We start from the raw sequence: 20,675 nt of genomic DNA, 5'->3' as shown, positions 1-20,675 counted from the left end.
CCACACTCCAGTACAGTAGGTGGCAGGAATGCTCCATAACGTTGGATAACAACCACCGATAAATCCCACAAACGAAGAAGAAGAACACCACCACCACCACCACCACCACCACCACCACCCCCCTTCTCTCATCGGATATGTCAAATGAACATGGACCCATATGAAACGTCAGCACAGTGAGTGTAGTAGCAGTTTACGTATTGATGTTCGCGAGCTAGCCTAGTAAAATACAGTCCAGACATAGAAATACATTTGTCGTAAGGCAGTATATTTGTAGAGTTATTACATTGGGAAACGGTAGAGTTTATATTCGTTGCAGAGAATACGTCTAACGCAATGGACTTCACTTGGATTTTTTTACTTTCTCGAAGTTCATACGGTAAGAGATTCCATTGATTAGCTAGCTACTGTTAGCTAGAGGATAACAGTAACCATAACAGCGTCAGCTAAACTAGCTAGCCATCTTCATTGTTGAAACCATCTGTCTTTTCATGATCAAGTCGTTAACTAAACGGGGACTGACGGATGTCTTAAATCTAGAAATGTTGAAATATTTACAGAATGATAATGAACTATTCAGCTAGCTATCTAGTTGGCAAACTGCTAACCGTAGCTAACTTGAAGCGAGCAGCCATTGCCAACACTGTGAGTAGCTAGCTGCCATAGCTAGCTACATCGTCTCTCATCTTGTCATCCAGCTAAAATATCATTAGCCTCTTTTAGATGTCTCTTTTGGCAAACTTACTAGTTAAACCTGCTGTCACGTATCTGTCAACTGATCTGGTGACATGACAAATCATAAGAGCGGCACCAAAGGACTATCTGCAACTGCAAGTTTTTCCAACTATCAGGAAACATGCATCACTCACTATATCCTCATTCCACATCTCTAATATTGTCTTCATGCTGATTACTGTGACACTCTCTCTGTTGTCTGTTTCAGATTGAAAGAGGAATGACAATGACAGTTCCCTTGCCTGTGAGAGGAGGCTACACTGGAATACAGCTGTTCTGTGACCAAAACAAGGGACCTTGAAGGACCACAGCCTGTGTGACAGAGGACTTGCATTGTGAAGCTTTTGGGGAGAGCAGCAGGCAGTACACTTGTGTAAAGAAACACTAAGGCAAGGTGGAGATGTTTGCCAAACTGAAAAAGAAGATTGCTGAGGAGGCAGCCACAGCCCCCCGGACCGGAGTCCGCATGCCTCGGTCCTATAGCAAAGAGTCCATTACGTCAGTGGGGGCAGACTCGGGGGATGATTTTGTAAGTACCAGTTTTGTTACCTCACTGTCACTCTGTCCATGCCAGTCATCTTTTGAACCCACCAAGAGTAGTTGGTCACATGACACGAAACACAATCACACACGATTCTGTTCGCTTAAGAAGTTTTCCAGAGCTATTCTATAAAGGAGGCATCATGGAAGGTAAGGGAGGTTTCTTTTAAACGATTACTTTTGGCCTCTAATTTGAATTGGCTTTAACTTTGCACTTATGAAACACAAACAATGATAATTTTTATCCTGTACACTCTTTCAATTCACCATAGGCTATTGCATTATTGTATTATTATATTACAGTTTTCTCTGTGTTTAGAGATATTCTGAGGCCCCTCCCAGACAGTAATGGCCCAGGCCCTCCATTAGTGTTTCTCTCTGTGGCCTGGTAAGAGCATTTCAGTGGCTCTCTCCTATGTAATGGAGCCCCTGGGACTGTCATGATGCTGTAAGTCACTACCATATACATGGAGCATATCAGATATCCCCTGTACCGTGATGTCAATAGCCCTGAATTTTATGAGATCAATATCTAATAATGGCTTTATGAATTTCAGCAAAATTGTAGGCCTAATGTACAAGACTTACATTATGCAGAGCCAGGGAAAGAGCAGTCAAGTAATTTGCTGCATTTTTAAGTTTGGTGTAATTGTCCTTTATTAACGAGTAGCCCTGCCTATATTTTGATGACATTGCGTTTTGGATTATGAGTTGGGTCTGTGAGTCAGCTAGCTTATTGTTATATGGTTGGGTGTGTCTGGAGATAGGCATCCAGAAGCCAGTGGATGCCACGGCTTAGTGTAAATATACGAGTTCCCCTACAACCGCTCTTTTGTAAATGATGACATGAATTCTAAAATTGTAGGCGCAAACCTGTGTAACCTGAAGCCATGCTCGGTTGTCAGCTCTGCAATGCTCTGTTCACTTGATGACACACACAATGTTTATTTTCTCTTTTGGAGAAGGTAGCTTAACATACTATATGTTGAGACAATTCAGGTTACAGTTTCATTAGGCTAATCAGTAATAATTGTGATGGTGTTATACCACATTGCACTGTTAAACATATCATTTATATTCAGAAGATCATGTATTAGGCGCTGGAATTTTTTTTTTTTGTCGATGTTATTGGAAATGCATCATAAGTGTTAATCAGTTCAGTGGTAATTTTACACTTCCCATGGCTACAATTATGAATAAAGTGGCTCATCTTACAGGGTTACCCAGATCCAGTCTTCTTGGGCTGATGTGTATTTAAGTCATTGACTGGCAAGAAGGTCAAATCACCTGGTAGACTATCCCTTGTCATCCTGATTCTACTACAAATTTGACATCAAGCTAAAGTAAACACACTCGTCGCCATGAGTTAGGTACCGATGATATGACATGTTGTTGTTACAGCAATAATGGACTGGAGCCTGGCCTGTAGGCCTTACATCATGTCACCTAGTCACAGCCTTTGCTGGCATGAACAATTAACTTTTGTGTGGGTGGGAAAGGGGTGTATGATGGGGTGCTATTCTATGTATGTTGTGTCAATTGATGTATTTATATGGAAGCAGCAGCACTCTTTAATTGTCCAAGTCAAATTTCCCCTTGGACAATAACGTACATCTTATTGTATATACACTGAGTATACTAAACATTAAGAACACCTGCTCTTTCCATGTCATAGACTGACTAGGTGAAAGCTTTTATCCCTTATTGATGTCACCTCTTACATCCACATCAATCAGTGTAGATGAAGGGGAGGATATAGGTTAAAGAATGATTTTTAAGCCTTGAGACAAATGAGACATGGATTGTGTATGTGTGCTATTCAGAGGGTGAATGGGCAAGACAAAAAATGTAAGTGCCTTTGAATGGGGTATGGTCGTAAACTCAGCAAAAAAAGAAACATCCTATCACTGTCAACTGTGTTTTTTTTCAGCAAACTTAACATGTGTAAATATTTGTATGAACATAAGATTCAACAACTGAGACATAAACTGAACAAGTTCCACAGACATGTGACTAACAGAAATGGAATAATGTGTCCCTGAACAAAGGGGGGGTCAAAATCAAAAGTAACAGTCAGTGTCTGGTGTGGCCACCAGCTGCATTAAGTACTGCAGGGCATCTCCTCCTCACGGACTGCACCAGATTTGCCAGTTCTCGCTGTGCGATGTTACCCCACTCTTCCAACAAGGAACCTGCAAGTTCCAGAACATTTCTGGGGGGAATGGCCCTAGCCCTCACCCTCCGATCCAACAGGTCCCAGACGTTCTCAATGGGATTGAGATCCGGGCTCTTCGCTGGCCATGGCAGAACACTGACATTCCTGTATTGCAGAAATCATTGTCATGCTGGAAGGTCAAGTCAGGATGAGACTGCAGGAAGGGTACCGCATGAGGGAGGAGGATGTCTTCCGTGTAATGCACAGCGTTGAGATTGCCAGCAATGACAACAAGCTCAGTCCGATGATGCTGGGACACACCGCCCCAGACCATGACAGACCCTCCACCTCCAAATTGATCCCGCTCCAGAGTACAGGCCTCGGTGCAATGCTCATTCCTTTGACGATAAACGCAAATCCGACCATCACCCCTGGTGAGACAAAACCGTGACTCGTCAGTGAATAGCACTTTTTGCCAGTCCTGTTTGGTCCAACGACGGTGGGTTTGTGCCAATAGGTGACATTGTTGCTGGTGATGTCTGGTGAGGACCTGCCTTACAACAGGCCTACAAGCCCTCAGTCCAGCCTCTCTCAGCCTATTGCGGACAGTCTGAGCACTGATGGAGGGATTGTGCATTCCTGGTGTAACTCTGGCAGTTGTTGTTGCCATCCTGTACCTGTCCCGCAGGTGTGATGTTCAGCTGTACCGATCCTGTGCAGGTGTTGTTACACGTGGTCTGCCACTGCGAGGACGATCAGCTGTCCATCCTGTCTCCCTGTAACGTTGTCTTAGGCTTCTCACAGAATGGACATAGCAATTTATTGCCCAGGCCACATCTGCAGTCCTCATGCCTCCTTGCAGCATGCCTAAGGCACTTTCACGAAGATGAGCAGGGACCCGTGGCATCTTTCTTTGGGTGTTTTTCAGAGTCAGTAGAAAGGCCTCTTTAGTGTCCTACGTTTTCATAACTGTGACCTTAATTGCCTACCATCTGTAAGCTGTTAGTGTCTTAATGACTGTTCCACAGGTGCATGTTCATCAATTGTTTATGGTTAATTTAACAAGTATGGGAAACAGTGGTTAAACCCTCTACAATGAAGTTATTTGGATTTTTGCAAATTATCTTTGAAAGACAGGGCCCTGAAAAGGGGACGTTTCTTTTTTTGCTGAGTTTAGGTTCCAGGCACACCAGTTTGTGTTGAACTGCAATGCTGCTGGGTTTTTCACGCTCAACAGTTTCCCGTGTGGATCAAGAATAGTCCACCTCGCAAAGGACATCCAGCCAACTGTGCGGCGCATTGGAGTCAACGAGGGCCAGCATGTCTGTGGAACACTTTCGAGTCGGTTTTGAGTGCAAAAGGGAGGGGGGCCAACTCAATATTAGGAATGTTCTCCTAATGTTTGGTATAGTCCGTGTTGATCTTCTCAGTGTGATATTTCATAGACTCTACAACCCACAACGTAGATGTTTCTAGTACCTACTGACCCATTACTATGGAAGCTCCAGTGTGACCTGCTGAGTTGCTGTGCTGATGAGGATCCCTCTGTTCTGTGTGTTTGTGTTGACCTCCAGGCCTCTGATGGCAGTAGCTCCAGGGACGACCTCTCCTCCCAGATCCTCAGAAGGAATGATCAGATTCGCAAGCTGGAAGCCAAACTATCAGGTAAGACATTTGTCTGTATTGAGCCAGTATAAACAGAGTAGGATGAGGTGGCCATCTAAGATTAGTTTTGCATTTTCCCATTCAATAGTTAAGGTTAGGTTTGGTGGTGGATAAGCTGATTCTAGATCTGTGTCTAATGTACTTAGAAACAACTTCTACTCAGAGCAGTTCACTCAGGTCAAAGGTCACATAACCCACGGGTGATGTCTGGTTTCAGACCTCCAAGGTTTTTTTTCTCAACACTGACCCTCATAAGGTATGATGGGGGTAACTCAATTTCTTTATTCTTTACCACATTCCCATTCGGTGAACGTTAAGAGCAAATGCCATGGCTTTTAGTCTACCTTTGGGGGTTCTGTGTGTCTTCTCTCCCAGATTAGTGTGATAGCTACTCCTCCCTCAGATGTGGTTTGTGTGTGTGTGACCCCTTAGAAGAGGTTAAAAGTTGCACGTCCTCATGCAGCGTCTTAACCAGGATGGATTTCTCATCTAAGAAAATCATTGTTTTCTTTCCTTTTGTATGCCTCTCTTCATTTATTTTATTCCTCCTCCTCCCTGTCCCTTTACCCTAATCCACCTATCCCCCTTTCCTGGGTGTGTGTGTACTTGTGTGTTTCTGTGATGTTGGTATCCCATCACCCCACCTCCTGCCAATAGACTACGCTGAGCAGCTCCGACTTATGCAGAAGACCAAGGACAAGCTTGAAATTGCATTAGAAAAACATCAGGATTGTACGTACCTTTATTCTCGTCCCATTTTGCTTCCTTTCTGTCTCATTTGTTTGTCTGCTGGATGGGGTAATGGTCACCCTAAGCACCATCAGTCACTCGCGGAGGGGTTGAGAATCATGCTGTCACTTCTATAGATTTCCATATAAACAAATAAATTGATGAAACCAAGGACGTACATGCTTGTTCATATAGAATTGTTTAGAAATGTTTGTGGCACTCAGCAGCGTTACAGTTCTTGACACAAACCGGTACGCCTGGCACCTACTACCATATCCCATTCAAAGGCACTTAAATCTTTTGTCTTGTCCATCCACCCTCTAAATGACACGCATACACAATCCATGTCTCCAATTATCTCAAGCCTTAAAAATCTGTCTTTAACCTGTTTCCTCCCCTTCATCTTTACTGATTTGAAGTGGATTTAACAAATGACATCAGTAAGGGATCATAGCTTTCACCTGGATTCACCTGGTCAGTCTGTCATGAAAAGAGCTTGTGTTCTTAATGTTTTGTATACTCTGTGTAAGTCCATGTGGGATGTCTCTGTTGGCCATGCTTAGATGCACAGCTTGCCTTTGCTTCTGGTAACACTTAGTTTGGCATACTGGACACATTCTATGGTCAATTTTACCACCCTTTCACAGCTCGCAGCTACTAACCACTGACAATTTCATAACTATCTGTTTGAACCGAGCCATCTTTGGCGAGCCTGTTGTGTTCATCCTCTTTCTGTCTGTCTGTCTTTCACTATCCAGCCTCCATGAGGAAACTGCAGGACCAGAATGAGACTCACCAGGCCAATAGAGCCAAAATGGCCGAAGGCATGGCTTTGGCACTGGACAAGAAGGATCAGGTGAGCATCATATCCTTTGCACCACAAGGCATTAATTTGTGTGTGTTTATACTTAGATGAATTCCTGTCTTTGTCTGTAGGAATGGATGGAAAGGATATCTACGCTGGAGCAGGTACGCTAACATCTAAACTCCATTCTAACATCTAACAAAAGTTACAGGTTCTCATTCAGCCAGTCAGTCTTTGCATGTGTAGATGAGAGATCTAACTGGGGGTCATCCTTTCTGTTCCTCAGGAGAAAGCGTCTCTGTCTGTGAGGCTAGATGAGATGATGGAGCAGAGCCTTTCTCTGTTCCAGAAGAGGGATGACCTGGACGAGCTGGAGGGCTTCCAGCAGCAGGAGCTCGCCAAAGTCAAACACATGGTACACACTACTGACAACAAGGTCCCACTGTCTAACTCTAACCCACCCACCACATTGCGTGTATGAGGAAAGTCAAATGTAGACTTGTCAGTTTGTGCTTTATCTGTCTGCCTGTTCTGATTCAAGCTGTAGCTGTGTCAGTAATGATCCATCACAAGTATTCATATTACTCTAGACAATAATTGTATTTCAACATTTGTTATAGGGAAGTCCTTTCTGTGGTTGATTCTCTTATGTTATGGTAGTTACTGAGTAAGGAGGAGCAGCTGGTCCAGCAGGAGCGAGTGCTCCAGCAGAAGGGTGCCGAGCTGCAGATGGCCAAGAAGGGTCTGGCCGAAGCCCAGGAGCAGCTGCGGGTTCTGGGAGAGGAGCATCAGGAAAGTTGCAGGCTCAACACGGAGCAGGAGATGGTGAGGTAAGGACAGGACACAGAGATTGCCTTGATAATGCCATGAATTCAGTAGTTGCAGAGATGCTGGTCTTGATGACTGAAAGTAATGACCTTACTCATTGTAGAGCTTGCCCCCCTCACCTCTTTTCTATAAGGGAGAGTTAGTATGCCAATTCTTTTGATGAAGTCTGCCTGTTTTCTTCTGGGTTGTCTGTGGTTTTGGTGGTTGTCTAACAGTACAGGGTGTGTGTGATCTCCTTTAGAGAGGAGCTGCTGGAGGTCAGGGAGGAGGCTGAGAAGAAGATTACTGAGCTGGAGGGCAGAGGCCAGAACCTGCAGAAGGTCATCCAACAGGTATCTGAAGACTTCCAGAAGGTGAGCCCTCTAACCCAGAGAGAAATCCTTTACCAAAATCCTTTCACTGTATTGGAATGGTACAGATTTGTAATGACAGCATATGAATACGGTAAACTAAATGTGATAATATTTGATAAAATATTTCAGATTCAGTGATCTAATTGTGTATGTTCTCAGTCGCGGAGCGCGGCAGCAGCTGTAGAGAAGTCTCTCCGTACGTTACAAATGGAGAACAATGCCCTGAAGCTGCAGCAACACAAAGTAAGACCAGACCACCATGTAGCTACCTATATCTACCCCCTATTCGTTCTCCTCACCCTGCCCTGTGGAGGGAGGTACAGTATGCTGTGTATTGACCCAATCCTCTCTATCCTTGCTGTGGTCCCCAGGCTGCAGTGACTGATGAGGACAAGGAGCGTGTGCTGCTGGACCTGCAGGAGAAGATCTCCTCTCTGGAGAGACGTCTGCATGGTAACCTGAGTGAAGACGAGCTCCTCCAGGAGCTTCTCAAAGAGGTAACTTAAACAGTCAGCTAATCCTAAAGACAGAGGGACTCCAGTGGAATTAGTTTAAAGAAAATACCACAGAGAATGGTGATTCATTTCTTAGCTCCTTTTTCCTGATGTGTAGAAGTCCACTCTGGAGCAGAGGCTGGAGGACACGAGGGTTGAGCTGCTGGAGGCACGCACCAACCATGCAGACACGGTTAGCTCTTTGGAGACTCAGGTAAACAGTCCTCTCTCTACCTCTTCATCAGCATGATATACTTCTTCACATGCCACTGGCTTAGATGCTCCATTAGGTAACAGTAATACATGAAAAACTGTATGAACTCATCTGTTAAGCATATTGTATCTCAACTCCCCCAGATATCCAGACTCAACAACAATGTGACTGAACTACAGACCCTGCTACGACACAAGGACGACTCTTCCAAGAACTACAGAGAGAGAACGGACGCACAGGTAGGAGAACAGGCACACACTGGTGGGAGAGAACGATGTAAGCATTTAAGACCTGTGCTCTCGCTCTACCTTCAGTCTCTCACACAGCCCCATGTCTCTGTCTCAGATAGCAGGTCTGGAACAGCAGGTGCAGGAGAGCAATGAGAGGCTCAAGAACACTGAGCAGCAGATCTCTGACAAACAAGCACATCTAGACAAACTGGTAAATAAATGTCCGATTTACAGGGAAAGATGCTCTACCACCACTGTTCATGGATTAAGTTGAACATTAGGCTGGAGCAAATGCAGTTGAAGTGTATTCATTTTCTTTAGACTGAGTAGGCTTTTAATGTGTGATGTTAAGACGGCCCTTTCCCCTGTGGTCCCTCCCCCAGCAGGCAGAGTGGAGTGTGGAGAGGGACAGTCTGCAGCAGCAGGTGTCTGCAGAGCGGCAACAGGGCCAGGACAGGGCAGGTCGGCTGGAGGAGCAGCTCACTGCACTGCAGACAGAGAGAGACACCGAACACACCTCTGCCCAAGCCAGGATTGTGAGTTACAGTTCTCAGCTCTCACATCCTCTGTACATTTTAATTCACAAAACTGTTCTAAGTGAAATGTGCTGCATAGTTTTGTAACCTGAATATTAAAGTCAACTGTATCTTTGGTATTTGATCATTTCTATGCAGTTTTTGATCAGTTTATCCATTGGTCTCTGTGGATTGTTAATTGTCCATTATCGGTTGCCATGTAATTTATCTTTGCTACAGGGCTGGCATGAAACTGGACTCTCAAACAAGGCCATCAATTTTTTATCTATTGATACTGGACTGTGTTCCTATGCATTCTAATTTCTGCTTTTCTTTCTCAAACATCCCTTTGTCTCTGCTTCTCTCTCCCTCACCAACCACTCTCTGGCTCTCTCTCGCTCCCTCACCCATCTGTGTTGTATTTCCCAGAGTGAGTTGGAGCAAGAGAGAGCGTCTCTGGTGAGGGGGAGGGATAAAGCTGACGTTGCTCTGAGGAGGCAGGCAGAGGGGCTGGAGCAGGCCAGGGTCAGACACACTTCCTGCTTTATATTAGGCAGTCAGTTGAAAACAGGAAGTCAGATTTCCTGAAGAAACATGATATTTTTAAGATGAAATTGCATTCTTCAGTCACTCCAGATGTTTTGCATACTGTGCCACACCATTTCTATGAGAACTGCATTCCTACATTACAACTCCCCAAAACTGGTCCTGCTGCCTGTACAAACGGGGTAATGATGTCCCTATATGTGTCCCCAGTCAGAGCTGAGCAGCAGGCAGACAGTGAGTGTGGAGATAGCCATGGCTCTGGAGGACACCAGGAGACAGAAGGAGGTGCTCCAACTACAGGTCTGGAGATGTATGATACATACTTACTCTCACAGCATACATTTTTACTGTACTCTTTGAAATTACAAACAGGATTCTTTACACTGTGTTGGAACGAGGTTTGAAACAATTGCAGATGCATTTTCCTTCCATGGTGCCTGAATATGATTATCTGTTACAAAGCCATGAATTCAGCTTGTGTTTATTATGTGCTCGTAAATAGATGATAATGTTGCTGTCTCCTTTTTCAGGTAGGAGAGATGATGGCGTCACTTCAAACAACATCGCAGGAACTGGCCCACGTCACTGAGCAGCTGAAGCGGAAAGAAGAGGAACTCCAAACACTTCGCAATGGTAAACACTTTCTCTGACCACAGGTGCCCTTTTCCTCCGTCTCCCATGCTATGTGAATTCAGAAGTTGTAGTGTTTGTCTGATGTTCCCTTCCACGCTATTTGTTTTGCAGAGCTGCAGAGTGCCCAGAGCTCCCTGTCCCAGCTGCAAGAGGAGACAGAGGGGCTGCAGGCAGCAGCCCAGGAGAGGCAGGAGGAGAAGGACAGCCAGCTGGTCAGCTTGAGGCAGGAGCTCCTAACCCAGAATGAGCAGTTGGACTCCTGCCAGTTACGGGTCAGAACGCACACAGGGAGCACAGCCATTAAGCTTTTAACTCACAACCTGTACATAAGTCCAAAGTCTGTCATTACATATCATGTTAGGTCTGCATGTCTATTGTTGATTGACTTTGTCTGACTGTGCCTCTGTGTGTGTCTGTGTCCCTCCCAGGTATCGGCGCTAGAGGTAGAGACTCTGACGTTGCAGCAGACTCCAGAGCTGTGTGAACTGGACCAGAATGGGACTGTGACGGTGGATGACCTGGACCACATGCAGAAGGCCAACCGAGACCTGGAGCAGCAGCTCAGTGACAAGAACAAGGTCAGTACTGGATGAACCAGAAAACCATGATCACCACACAGGCATGGTCATATAATTAATACTTGTCTGAAATAGCTGGAGCAGGACCATTTCATTATTCCTGTGTGTTTTAGGTGCTGTTATTGATTGGATGACTGTTGCTTTACAGACCATTAAGCAGCTGCAGCAGAGACTAGCAGAGCTAAAGAGGACCTTGCAGAAGGAGCTGGTGAGACATTTAGATAACTTAGTATGGGTATATTTAAATCAAATTTTAAAAATTCAGTTCATTAAAATATTGTTTTGTTTGATGGTTTGTGTCTGTGTTTCTGGTGCAGAAGCTGAAACCTGAAACAGAGTCCGATGGGAAAGAGAGGGCCCAAGAAGGGAGAGGAGAGAGGCAAGAGAGGCCAGACAGAATCTTTACAGAGCTCACTCTAGGCCCGGCCCCGGGCCCAAACACCACTGTCACCAACACATCTGATCTCAATGACTCACGAGAGATCAACTTTGAGTACCTCAAACACGTGGTGCTAAAATTCATGTCATCCAGAGAGGCTGAGGTGAGAGCAGTCCACCTGATCCCTGTTACAGCTAGGCCATATACACAGCTAGGCCATATACACAGCTAGGCCATATACACAGCTAGGCCATATACACAGCTAGGCCATATACACAGCTAGGCCATATACACAGCTAGGCCATATACACAGCTAGGCCATATACACAGCTAGGCCATATACACAGCTAGGCCATATACACAGCTAGGCCATATACACTGAGTGTACAAAACATTAAGAACACATGCTTTTTCCAGGTGAATCCAGGTGAAAGCTATGATCCCTTATTGATGTCACTTGTTAAATCCACTTTAATCTGTGTAGATGAAGGGGAGGAGACAGGTCAAATAAGTATTTTTAATGCTTGAGTGGCACAGTGGGCTAAGGCACTGCATCTCGGTGCAAGAGGTGTCACTACAGTCCCTGGTTCGAATCCGGGCTGTATCACATCCGGCCGTGATTGGGAGTCCCATAGGGCGGTGCACAATTGGCCCAGTGTCGTCCGTGTTTGGCCGGGGTAGGTCGTCATTGTAAATAAGAATTTGTTTTTAACTGACTTGCCCAGTTAAATCAATTGAGACATGGATTGTGTATGTGTGCCATTCAGAGGGTGAATGGTCTAGACAAAAAATTATGCCTTTGAACAGGGTATGGTTGTAGTTGCCAGGTGTACCAGTTTGTGTCAAGAACTGCAATGCGGCTGGGTTTTTCACACTCAACAGTTTCCCGAACACTTTCAACACCTTGTAGAGTCCATGCCCTGGCGAATTTAGGCTGTTCTGAGGGAAAAAGGGGGTGCAACTCAATATTAAGATGGTGCTCCTAATGTTTGGTATACTCTGTGTATACAGTCAGTTTTAGGTACACCACCCCATTCACGAAAAATGGATCGCTCCTACAGACAGTGAGTCACGTTGCCGTGGCTTGCTATATAAAGCAGGCAGACGGGCGTCGAGGCATTCAGTTACTGTTCGATTCAACGTTAGAATGGGTAAAATTAGTGACTTAAGCGACTTTGACTATGGTATGATCGATGGTGCCAGGCGCGCCAGATTCAACTGACAGGTGCCTGTGCTCGATGGGTGTACCTAATACACTCACCAGGAATTGTATCTGATGTCTATGGTCATGGATGAAGTCTAAATCTCTCTGTGTCCCCCTCTCTCTGTATCTTAGGCCTATCAGCTGATCAGAGCAGTGTCTGTGTTGCTGAACTTCACTGGTGAGGAAGAAGACATGTTGAAGCAGACTCTGGAGTACAAGGTGGCTTTCTCCTTTCACACCTCGTTTCCCTGAAACTCATGTCAAATGAATGGATGTTATGGCCTGAACCACAGTCAGTGTGTATCACATGAAATAGGCCATGACCCTATTTTGTCCTCAAATGTTGTCATTTCTTAAATGTGCGAGCTGTCTGTTATTTCCAGCTGCATCTGGAGGGAAATGGTTATTTTTATAGAGGATACTAATAACATTCAAACCCATGTTTTGCTACCAATAGACCCTTTACCAGTTGTAATACTAGTTTTAGTAGTCCAATGATATTTCATTTGATATAATTGTAACTTTGGCTGTATTTTTCAGATGTCCTGGTTTGGATCCAAGCCTTCTCTGAAAGGTATTGTCCGGCCATCAGTTTCAGGGGCACCTGCTCACTGGAGCTGAGGGGACCGAGAGAGGAAGAGAGGACAGACACACACACACATTACTTTTATCATGCGTTTGCATGACTTCTCCCACCACTGTGGCAACCAAATGAACACTGAAAAAGAAAACACAACCCAAGCTTTAAAATGGTTTCTGACATGACACAGATTCCTATGTACTGTAGCTCCTCAATCTCTCCTGATCATTATCTTCAAGAGAAAAGAGAATTGCTCTACAATGACTTAGAAGGGCAAAGTCTTGTTAGTGAGGTCTGTTTTTTTTTTGGGGGGGGGTTATTTAGAAGTAAAATGGTTAAAGCAGACATGGTGTTGACCCATTTGATAAATGTTAACCTTAAGAGAAACCCTCCTCCCTCCCCTAGGAATGAGGTTAACATTAGATCGAGCTCTGTCATGGACACAGTACAAGTACACTACATTACCAAAGGTATGTGGATATCGGCTTGTCTAACATGCCATTCCAAATTCATGGGCATTAATATGGAGTTGGTCCCCCCTTTGCTGCTATAACAGCCTCTACTCTTCTGGGAAGGCTTTCCACTAGACGTTGGAACATTGCTGCTATAACAGCCTCTACTCTTCTGGGAAGGCTTTCCACTAGACGTTGGAACATTGCTGCTATAACAGCCTCTACTCTTCTGGGAAGGCTTTCCACTAGACGTTGGAACATTGCTGCTATAACAGCCTCTACTCTTCTGGGAAGGCTTTCCACTAGACGTTGGAACATTGACACCGGGGACTTGCTTACATTCAGCTAAAAGAGCATTAGTGAAGTCAGGCACTGATGTTGGGGGATTAGGCCTGACCCAGCCGTCACAACTATTTTTTGACAGAGAAGATTATTTATGTCTCTGCTCCAATGTTTTTTATTTAATTTAGACATACGGTATTTACTGCCGTTGACTACCTATGCCAGGGTTCCCCAAATAGCGGTCCATGGGCCGAATTTGGCCTGCGTGTGGTTTTATTTGGCCCCCAATGTTTTCTGAGCAAAAACGCTATTTTTTTATATATATTTTTTATATTATTGGACATAAGACTGTAAAAACATCTGGAAATCAGCTCCAAGTTATTTTAATTTTGGACATCTGTTCCCAAATAGCTTCCTGAAATGATTGTTTTAATCTAAAATTCTTTCTGTTTTGGATTCTTGCGGTCAATTTGAAGTCTACAAATATTTGTAATTATGTTCCAGCCCCCCGACCATCCAAGAAAATGAGCCTGCGGCTAGATCCAGTTAGTGATCCCTTCTCTATGGTTGGGAAAGAGATATTGTGGAATTGTGAGTGCATGATAACAAGAACCTTGAACATGCTACCATCCCAATCAACCCCTCTTCAGTTGAATGGAACGCCCCAAGATTTCTGATGGACCCTTCACAACAGTCTTTAATTTGGTTCTTTCCATTAAAAATATAACTTCAGATGGCTTATGTAGGAATAATCCATGTTAAAATCAGAGCTTGTGATGTTTCTGAAGGGGAGGTGAGAGTCATACATCAATGTCTTTGATATCAATGGAGAAAATCTACGTCATGCAGACAGGAGAGGAGTACTTTTTAAATATGTTACATCATTATTGAAAGCTATCTAAATCAGAATTATTGAAGGATGTGCTCTACCTTTACCTGCCTTGTGTTTGTGTAAATGACAGTACATTCCATGTCTATTTATATATGATAACTGTACATATGCATTGGGAACTTTATAAATCACTGGGTGTGAAATAATTTTGTTTGACCTCTTGCAGTATTTTACACCATGTTTTACCTGTCTGTCCATGTAGCCAGTCTTGGCTTGATGTTCTGTCTCACTGTTCATTGACATCCTGTACAGAACTAAGTGGCCATTTGTGTGAGCTTACAATGTGAGGGCATTAACAATGTACTGGAGGAAAGACCCTTTAATACAGTATGCATGCCTTATAGCAAAATGCATTGGTTTTCTGCAGAGGGAAAACCTGTCTCCATAACATTCTGAATAGAATGTGAACCAAATTAATGGCTAAGGTGTGAGGAAGCAACACAGCACTCTGCACTCTGAATTCTACTCCCATATCATGTGAGAAATATCCATGTGTCTGGTTACATTACAGTACTGTAGAATTTGATGTCACATTCATTGGGTTTATGCGGTTCGTCAACTCTGGGGCTGGGAGGTCGAAGAGGAAGGTGACAATGATGCATTGTGTGAATAATAATAATGCATTGTGTCCTCCCCGTCTTTAAACTGCTGTCATAAAATGGACACGGTCAACATTCAATGTCAAAACACCACACTGTGTAAAGTGACCTGCTATTGAATAGTATCTGGTACCACAAATTTAGTATAATTCCATAGAACTACAATAATATCACAGCACAGGTGGCTATGACTCTACTGCAAGGTCACCATAAAAAAAACTTATGCACTTCTTTTTTTTCCACTTCTGTTTGATTCCGCTATGTGTGGCTAACTGGTTTTTAACAAACAATCTAAATCACAACAGATTCTATTAATTTTCACTTTAACAAGTGCTACCACTACAAATTATTTTGTTTTGTCTTCATTTCTTGTTAATAAATAAATGTTAAAAAGCATAAAGGTTTGTTTTCATTACTTTTTCTTGGGGACATATTTTTTGGGGTCTTTCCACGTGATTCTAAGCAGAGATGCAGCAGAACAAAGTAAGTGACAATAATTCCCAACTGAATCCACTGAGTGGCGCTGTGGGCATTTTCACCGATACGCAACAAAAGGAACGCCTCGGACCGGAAGATAGCTTCTGAGCTAACACGTTGTCGGTCTTTCTTTTCCTGTGGCAGCAACGAGGAACATGGTGAGAGGCTCGCGTCTTTCGTTCAATTCATTAAAATTGCGCTGTCTAGTCCACATTAAACGACTACAGTTGGTAACATCCATGAACATAAATATCTTGTCTTGCCACTTGTTTGTGACTGCTCAAGAGAGGTCCTTCATCTGTCACTTACCACCATAATAACCGAACGCGAGCAAGCTAAAAGCTACCGCTACTAGCAAATGCATCGATGTCTAGTTGGCAACGTCGACTATCAAACATGTCTAGTTATACTACGTGCAAATGAAAGGGTTGTTCGCTAAATAACTAGTAACATCGGTGAACTTAAAAACATTTCAGAACAATGCTTTCAATGTAGTTAATGTATGTTGCCACTTAGAATAGTTATATTAATTTTCAGCCCACGTTCAAAATGGGTGGTTCGCTGGCTACGTAACGTTACATTTTCAAAGATAACTTAATTAATATATTTAGATGTATCCCCGTTTGTCAATCTTCACAGGGCAAGATCAAGGCTAGAGATCTGCGGGGCAAGAAGAAGGAGGAGCTGCTCAAGCAGCTAGATGACCTGAAGGTAGAGCTTTCCCAGCTCCGCGTAGCCAAGGTTACTGGTGGAGCTGCCTCCAAGCTCTCCAAGATGTGAGTATTATTTGGACTGCAGAAATGGTAATTAAGAGTTTGGCCTGGGTTCTGAGTGGGCTCTAGTTATCACTGTCACACAATCTATTGCTACATCGTGGTGGAGAAATTAGTGCCTTACTCAGATTACAACTGAGAAACCGATGGGTAAGTTATATTATTGAATTGGTATGTAGAGTTTTGTCAATGAAGATGGCATGCCTTCAATTGTGTAGGCAACTCTACGCACATTTACACTGGGGGATAAAAAAAAGAACGACATGTCACAAATGTTGACTAATTATATTTGAACTTACACTTTAAAAAAAAAATAATATTTTACTAGGCAAGTCAGTTAAGAACAAATTCTTATTTTCAATGACCGCCTAGGAACAGTGGGTTAACTGCCTGTTCAGGGGCAGAACGATGTACCTTGTCAGCTCAGGGATTCGAACTTCCAACCTTCCGGTTACTAGTCCAACGCTCTAACCACTAGGCTACCCTGCCGCCCCACTGACGATTGTCTGTGGTGTTGGTCCTTCAAGTGGTCAAAATGTGAGGTTAAATATCCCCAGCAAAGTATTATTAAACAGAATTCAGACACGGGTCTGTGTGGCAATCGAGATGTGCACGTGTCTTCAGTCATGGGCAAACAAGACTGAAGTACATGCATTTGATGCGTGCTTATTACCATGGTTTTGTGCATTTCAGGCGATAGATATTCCTGTGGATATTGTCTCAAATTTTGAGCAACTAAAGTACCACGCACATAGACAAACTACCAGCAAGTTCAAATGTAATTAGATTCAATATTCAGGCTGGAAATGTAAATCTCCACGATTTTGCAGTGTTTTGTTTAACTGTATACCAATAATTGGTATTCAATTTGTATTTATTAGTCAACGTATTTAGGTGTAGTAGGGAAATAAAATGTGCTTCTCTTTTTGCTCAAATCTCAAACACCCTTTAAGTTGAGGCTTCTTATTTAATTTTTTTTTAAATTTCACCTTTATTTTACTAGGCAAGTCAGTTAAGAACAAATTCTTATTTTCAATGACGGCCTAGGAACAGTGGGTTAACTGCCTGTTCAGGGGCAGAACGACAGATTTGTACCTTGTCAGCTCGGGGATTTGAACTTGCAACCTTTCGATTACTAGTCCAATGCTCTAACCACTAGGCTACCCTGCCTCTGTTTCCTCTAGCTGTGTCGTCCGCAAGTCCATCGCCCGCGTTCTGACTGTCATCAACCAGACGCAGAAGGAGAACCTGAGGAAATTCTACAAGGTAAGAGCAATGCCATCCATACATGCGTATTTAACAAATCCGTTAAGCAAAACAGAATCTGCTGATGAATAGTCAAAAGCAATGGGCAGTCATTTGACCAGAGAACATCGGCTGTCGTATTCTGTTCATTTCCCAATGATTCTACATGTTGACTGGCCACTGTTCATCAATACCCAACAGGTGATTACTACGCATGGTGCGGGTTATGGTGTCTTGTCAACATGTTAAACATTCTGCAGATTCGTTTGTAATGTGACCCATGTAACCTCAATATTTGAGAACTAGGATGAGTGCCAACCCTGACTATTCAGCCCATCTAAGTGCTGAAGACCATAATTTAACAAAATGCAATAGCAGCAACAGTTCTGATTTTTAGTATTGGTTTAAATGCCCATGTAGTGTTTATTTTAATTTGATTGTGAATGTAATTTCAGGGTAAAAAGTACAAGCCCCTGGATCTGAGACCCAGGAAGACCCGTGCCATCCGCAGGAGACTTAACAAGCATGAGGAGTCTCTCAGAACCAAGAAGATGCAGCGGAAGGACCGCCTGTATTCCATTCGCAAATTTGCTGTCAAGGCTTAAGGCTTTTTCTCTTGTACAAATAAATTGACTAAAAAGAGAAGTATGTTGTCTTCTGTAAAGGGATGGCACTCCAATTATGAATCATTAGTGTGGTAACTGCTTCAGTGAGCAGGTGGAATATTGATTGCAAACATTTAGAGTAATTATTTGGAGAGACATTTTATATCCGCTTTGCAATGTTAATATGCACTGATAATGGAAGTTTATGTATGTTGATGAGGATCCTGTTGTGCTAGAAAATGCTCTTGTTTGGAATTTGGACAGCAGCAATGCCTTTGCTAAAATACTGATCTGAAGAATGTTGTATTTCATAGGACTGTAAAGACCTGTGGCATGTATTCATTGACAAGGGCGCAACTTTGGTTTTAGAAGTGGGGGACAAAAAAAATAAAATCCAGTCGGATGAACACGCCAACAAGCCTATCCAACCACTCAGAGGTGTCCACATGGTCCTAAAGCACACCTTTGCCTAGTTTTGATTCACAATCCAATTATAAAATGGAGGGTGTCCTCAATGATGGTTGCGCCCCTGCATATTGGTTTGTATACTTGCGGTACGAAGTGATGTTGAAAGGAATCCTAGGGCTATGTGAACAAGCGTGATACTATACTTCCTGTCTTATCCATCTATGTATTGTATGTGCAATATCTTTCTAATACTCAGATGGAAGTAGGTAGAAGAAATTGTGTTTTTGGGACCAGGAAACTTGGACATTTGTCTGCAAGGACAACATACATCCCACACCTGTCTTGTATAGTGCACTGTTTTCCATTTTGACTTTGGTAAGTCTCTTAATGTGTCCTGTCAGTCATCCAATAAAGACCACACAGCAGATATTACAGCTGGCCATAAAATATAATTTAACGTCATCTGGACAGCTCTGGGAACACACAACTGATTTCATGTGTTCAGGAGAGAATTGTTTTGCAGATCCACACATTTGAAATCTCTAAGCATATTGCCAAATTCACTTGGAACATACCAGTACTTGGCCCTAATTGCACTGGTTTGTAATGGGAGATGGGTTAACACAGGGCATATTAGGCTAGTGGCAAGGCCTGCACATTTTTAAGATGCCCTTACCTGAGGTAAAACGTTTTTTCAAATCTTTAAAGTCATTTATGAAATGTAAAATATTTCTAATTGTATTACAAAAGTGGTTCAATTGATGGATACTGTGAGACCCCCTAAACTCAAAGTGCAGAATAATGGCTGGGGAGAGGATGGGCCATGTAAGTTCATTGCAAGCTCTGATGTTGCTGAAATTTGATGTAGCCAGTTGTCTGCACTACACTAAATAAACAATAGGATATCTTAATGCATATTGGAAATATAGACCCTTTAATGCAGAGATACTATAGGCAGAAATATAAACTATGAATGTAAGTATTGTGAATGTAAAGAGAACATTGGTTTAATCAGTGCTGAAAGCAATATGCTACAGTACAGTAAATTACAGTAGATTACAGTTTTCACATTAGGCAATGCACTTACATTACCCAACTAAAATTGACATAAAAACTAACATTTCCATAATATCTTTCCAATGTTTAATCGAAGGTGTGACCAATGAAGACATCCTCTACAATCATTCATGCAAAAAAACATATTTTTCAGATATAATTGCAACATAGGTGTACTGTCTGTAATCAAATGTAAGAAATTAAATGAATTTGGCCATAAATTCTCATCCACATCACAGTGAATGTCCTCATTGTTCATGCACTGTGGGAAAATGTTTTGGCATGGCGAATCCAAGCTTGACATTGGTCTGCATTGACGTCGTCACATGCATCATCCATGGCCAGAAGGAGGGTGGCACGTTCATGGGGATGGTGATCGTACACCTTCCACCTCCATGCTGAATTTTTTTTCTCAATAGTGTTGAAGAAAGGAGAGTATGGGGGTTTGGGGTCATGAACCAGGGATGGGCCTGAAGCCTTACATTGTCCCACACAATGACATAGGTGACCCCTTCAGCCCTTCGCCTTGGCAGGCCTGCTCAATTTCATTGAGAAACACAATGAGGTGTGCAGCGTTGTAGGATCCAAGTAATGGCAGATATCCTATCACGCCATCTTCAGAGATCGCTGCGCACATGGAGATGTTTCCCCACGTTGCCCAGGCACTTAGACGGTCGCCCGTTGGCCGATGAGGTTCTGCCCA

General features: G+C 43.2%; 2 protein-coding genes across 4 annotated transcripts; both read left to right on the top strand.

Moving 5' to 3' along the window:
- Positions 1–136: 136 nt before the first annotated feature.
- On the top strand, positions 137–15,802 carry LOC135539605 (golgin subfamily A member 1-like). Of its 3 annotated transcripts, none has more exons than XM_064965595.1 (24): positions 137–379; positions 944–1,264; positions 5,005–5,095; positions 5,753–5,827; positions 6,583–6,680; positions 6,761–6,793; positions 6,916–7,044; positions 7,290–7,459; positions 7,699–7,810; positions 7,970–8,053; positions 8,182–8,307; positions 8,423–8,518; positions 8,662–8,757; positions 8,864–8,959; positions 9,135–9,284; positions 9,693–9,788; positions 10,020–10,109; positions 10,340–10,442; positions 10,554–10,714; positions 10,871–11,020; positions 11,169–11,228; positions 11,338–11,562; positions 12,736–12,822; positions 13,144–15,802. In XM_064965595.1, exons 2-24 carry the CDS (start codon positions 1,136–1,138, stop codon positions 13,222–13,224), a joined length of 2,538 nt encoding a protein of 845 aa, XP_064821667.1. In that variant the 5' UTR covers positions 137–379; positions 944–1,135; the 3' UTR covers positions 13,225–15,802. The 3 variants fall into 3 exon arrangements, with proteins under 3 accessions (XP_064821667.1, XP_064821658.1, XP_064821676.1); XM_064965586.1 differs by having other exon boundaries at positions 9,132–9,284; XM_064965604.1 differs by lacking the exon at positions 5,753–5,827 and having other exon boundaries at positions 9,132–9,284.
- A 153-nt stretch (positions 15,803–15,955) lies between these two features.
- Positions 15,956–18,548, top strand: LOC135539596 (large ribosomal subunit protein uL29). Its single transcript, XM_064965574.1, has 4 exons — positions 15,956–16,043; positions 16,525–16,661; positions 17,843–17,924; positions 18,359–18,548. Exons 1-4 carry the CDS (start codon positions 16,041–16,043, stop codon positions 18,506–18,508), a joined length of 372 nt encoding a protein of 123 aa, XP_064821646.1. The 5' UTR covers positions 15,956–16,040; the 3' UTR covers positions 18,509–18,548.
- The last annotated feature ends 2,127 nt before the right edge of the window (positions 18,549–20,675 follow it).

Source organism: Oncorhynchus masou, chromosome 1 (genome assembly GCF_036934945.1).
Source record: "Oncorhynchus masou masou isolate Uvic2021 chromosome 1, UVic_Omas_1.1, whole genome shotgun sequence".
In the NCBI taxonomy this organism is placed as follows: Eukaryota; Metazoa; Chordata; class Actinopteri; order Salmoniformes; family Salmonidae; genus Oncorhynchus; species Oncorhynchus masou.
This window is presented reverse-complemented; position numbering and strand designations above follow the sequence as displayed.

Coding starts and splice junctions, on each gene's coding strand:
- LOC135539596 (XM_064965574.1), top strand. Junction 16,662..17,842: donor GCCTCCAAGCTCTCCAAGAT/GTGAGTATTATT, acceptor TGTTTCCTCTAG/CTGTGTCGTCCGCAAGTCCA. Junction 17,925..18,358: donor ACCTGAGGAAATTCTACAAG/GTAAGAGCAATG, acceptor ATGTAATTTCAG/GGTAAAAAGTACAAGCCCCT.
- LOC135539605 (XM_064965586.1), top strand. CDS start 1,136: ATGTTTGCCAAACTGAAAAAGAAGATTGCTGAGGAGGCAGCCACAGCC. Junction 8,308..8,422: donor TCCAGGAGCTTCTCAAAGAG/GTAACTTAAACA, acceptor CCTGATGTGTAG/AAGTCCACTCTGGAGCAGAG. Junction 10,110..10,339: donor AGGAGGTGCTCCAACTACAG/GTCTGGAGATGT, acceptor CTCCTTTTTCAG/GTAGGAGAGATGATGGCGTC.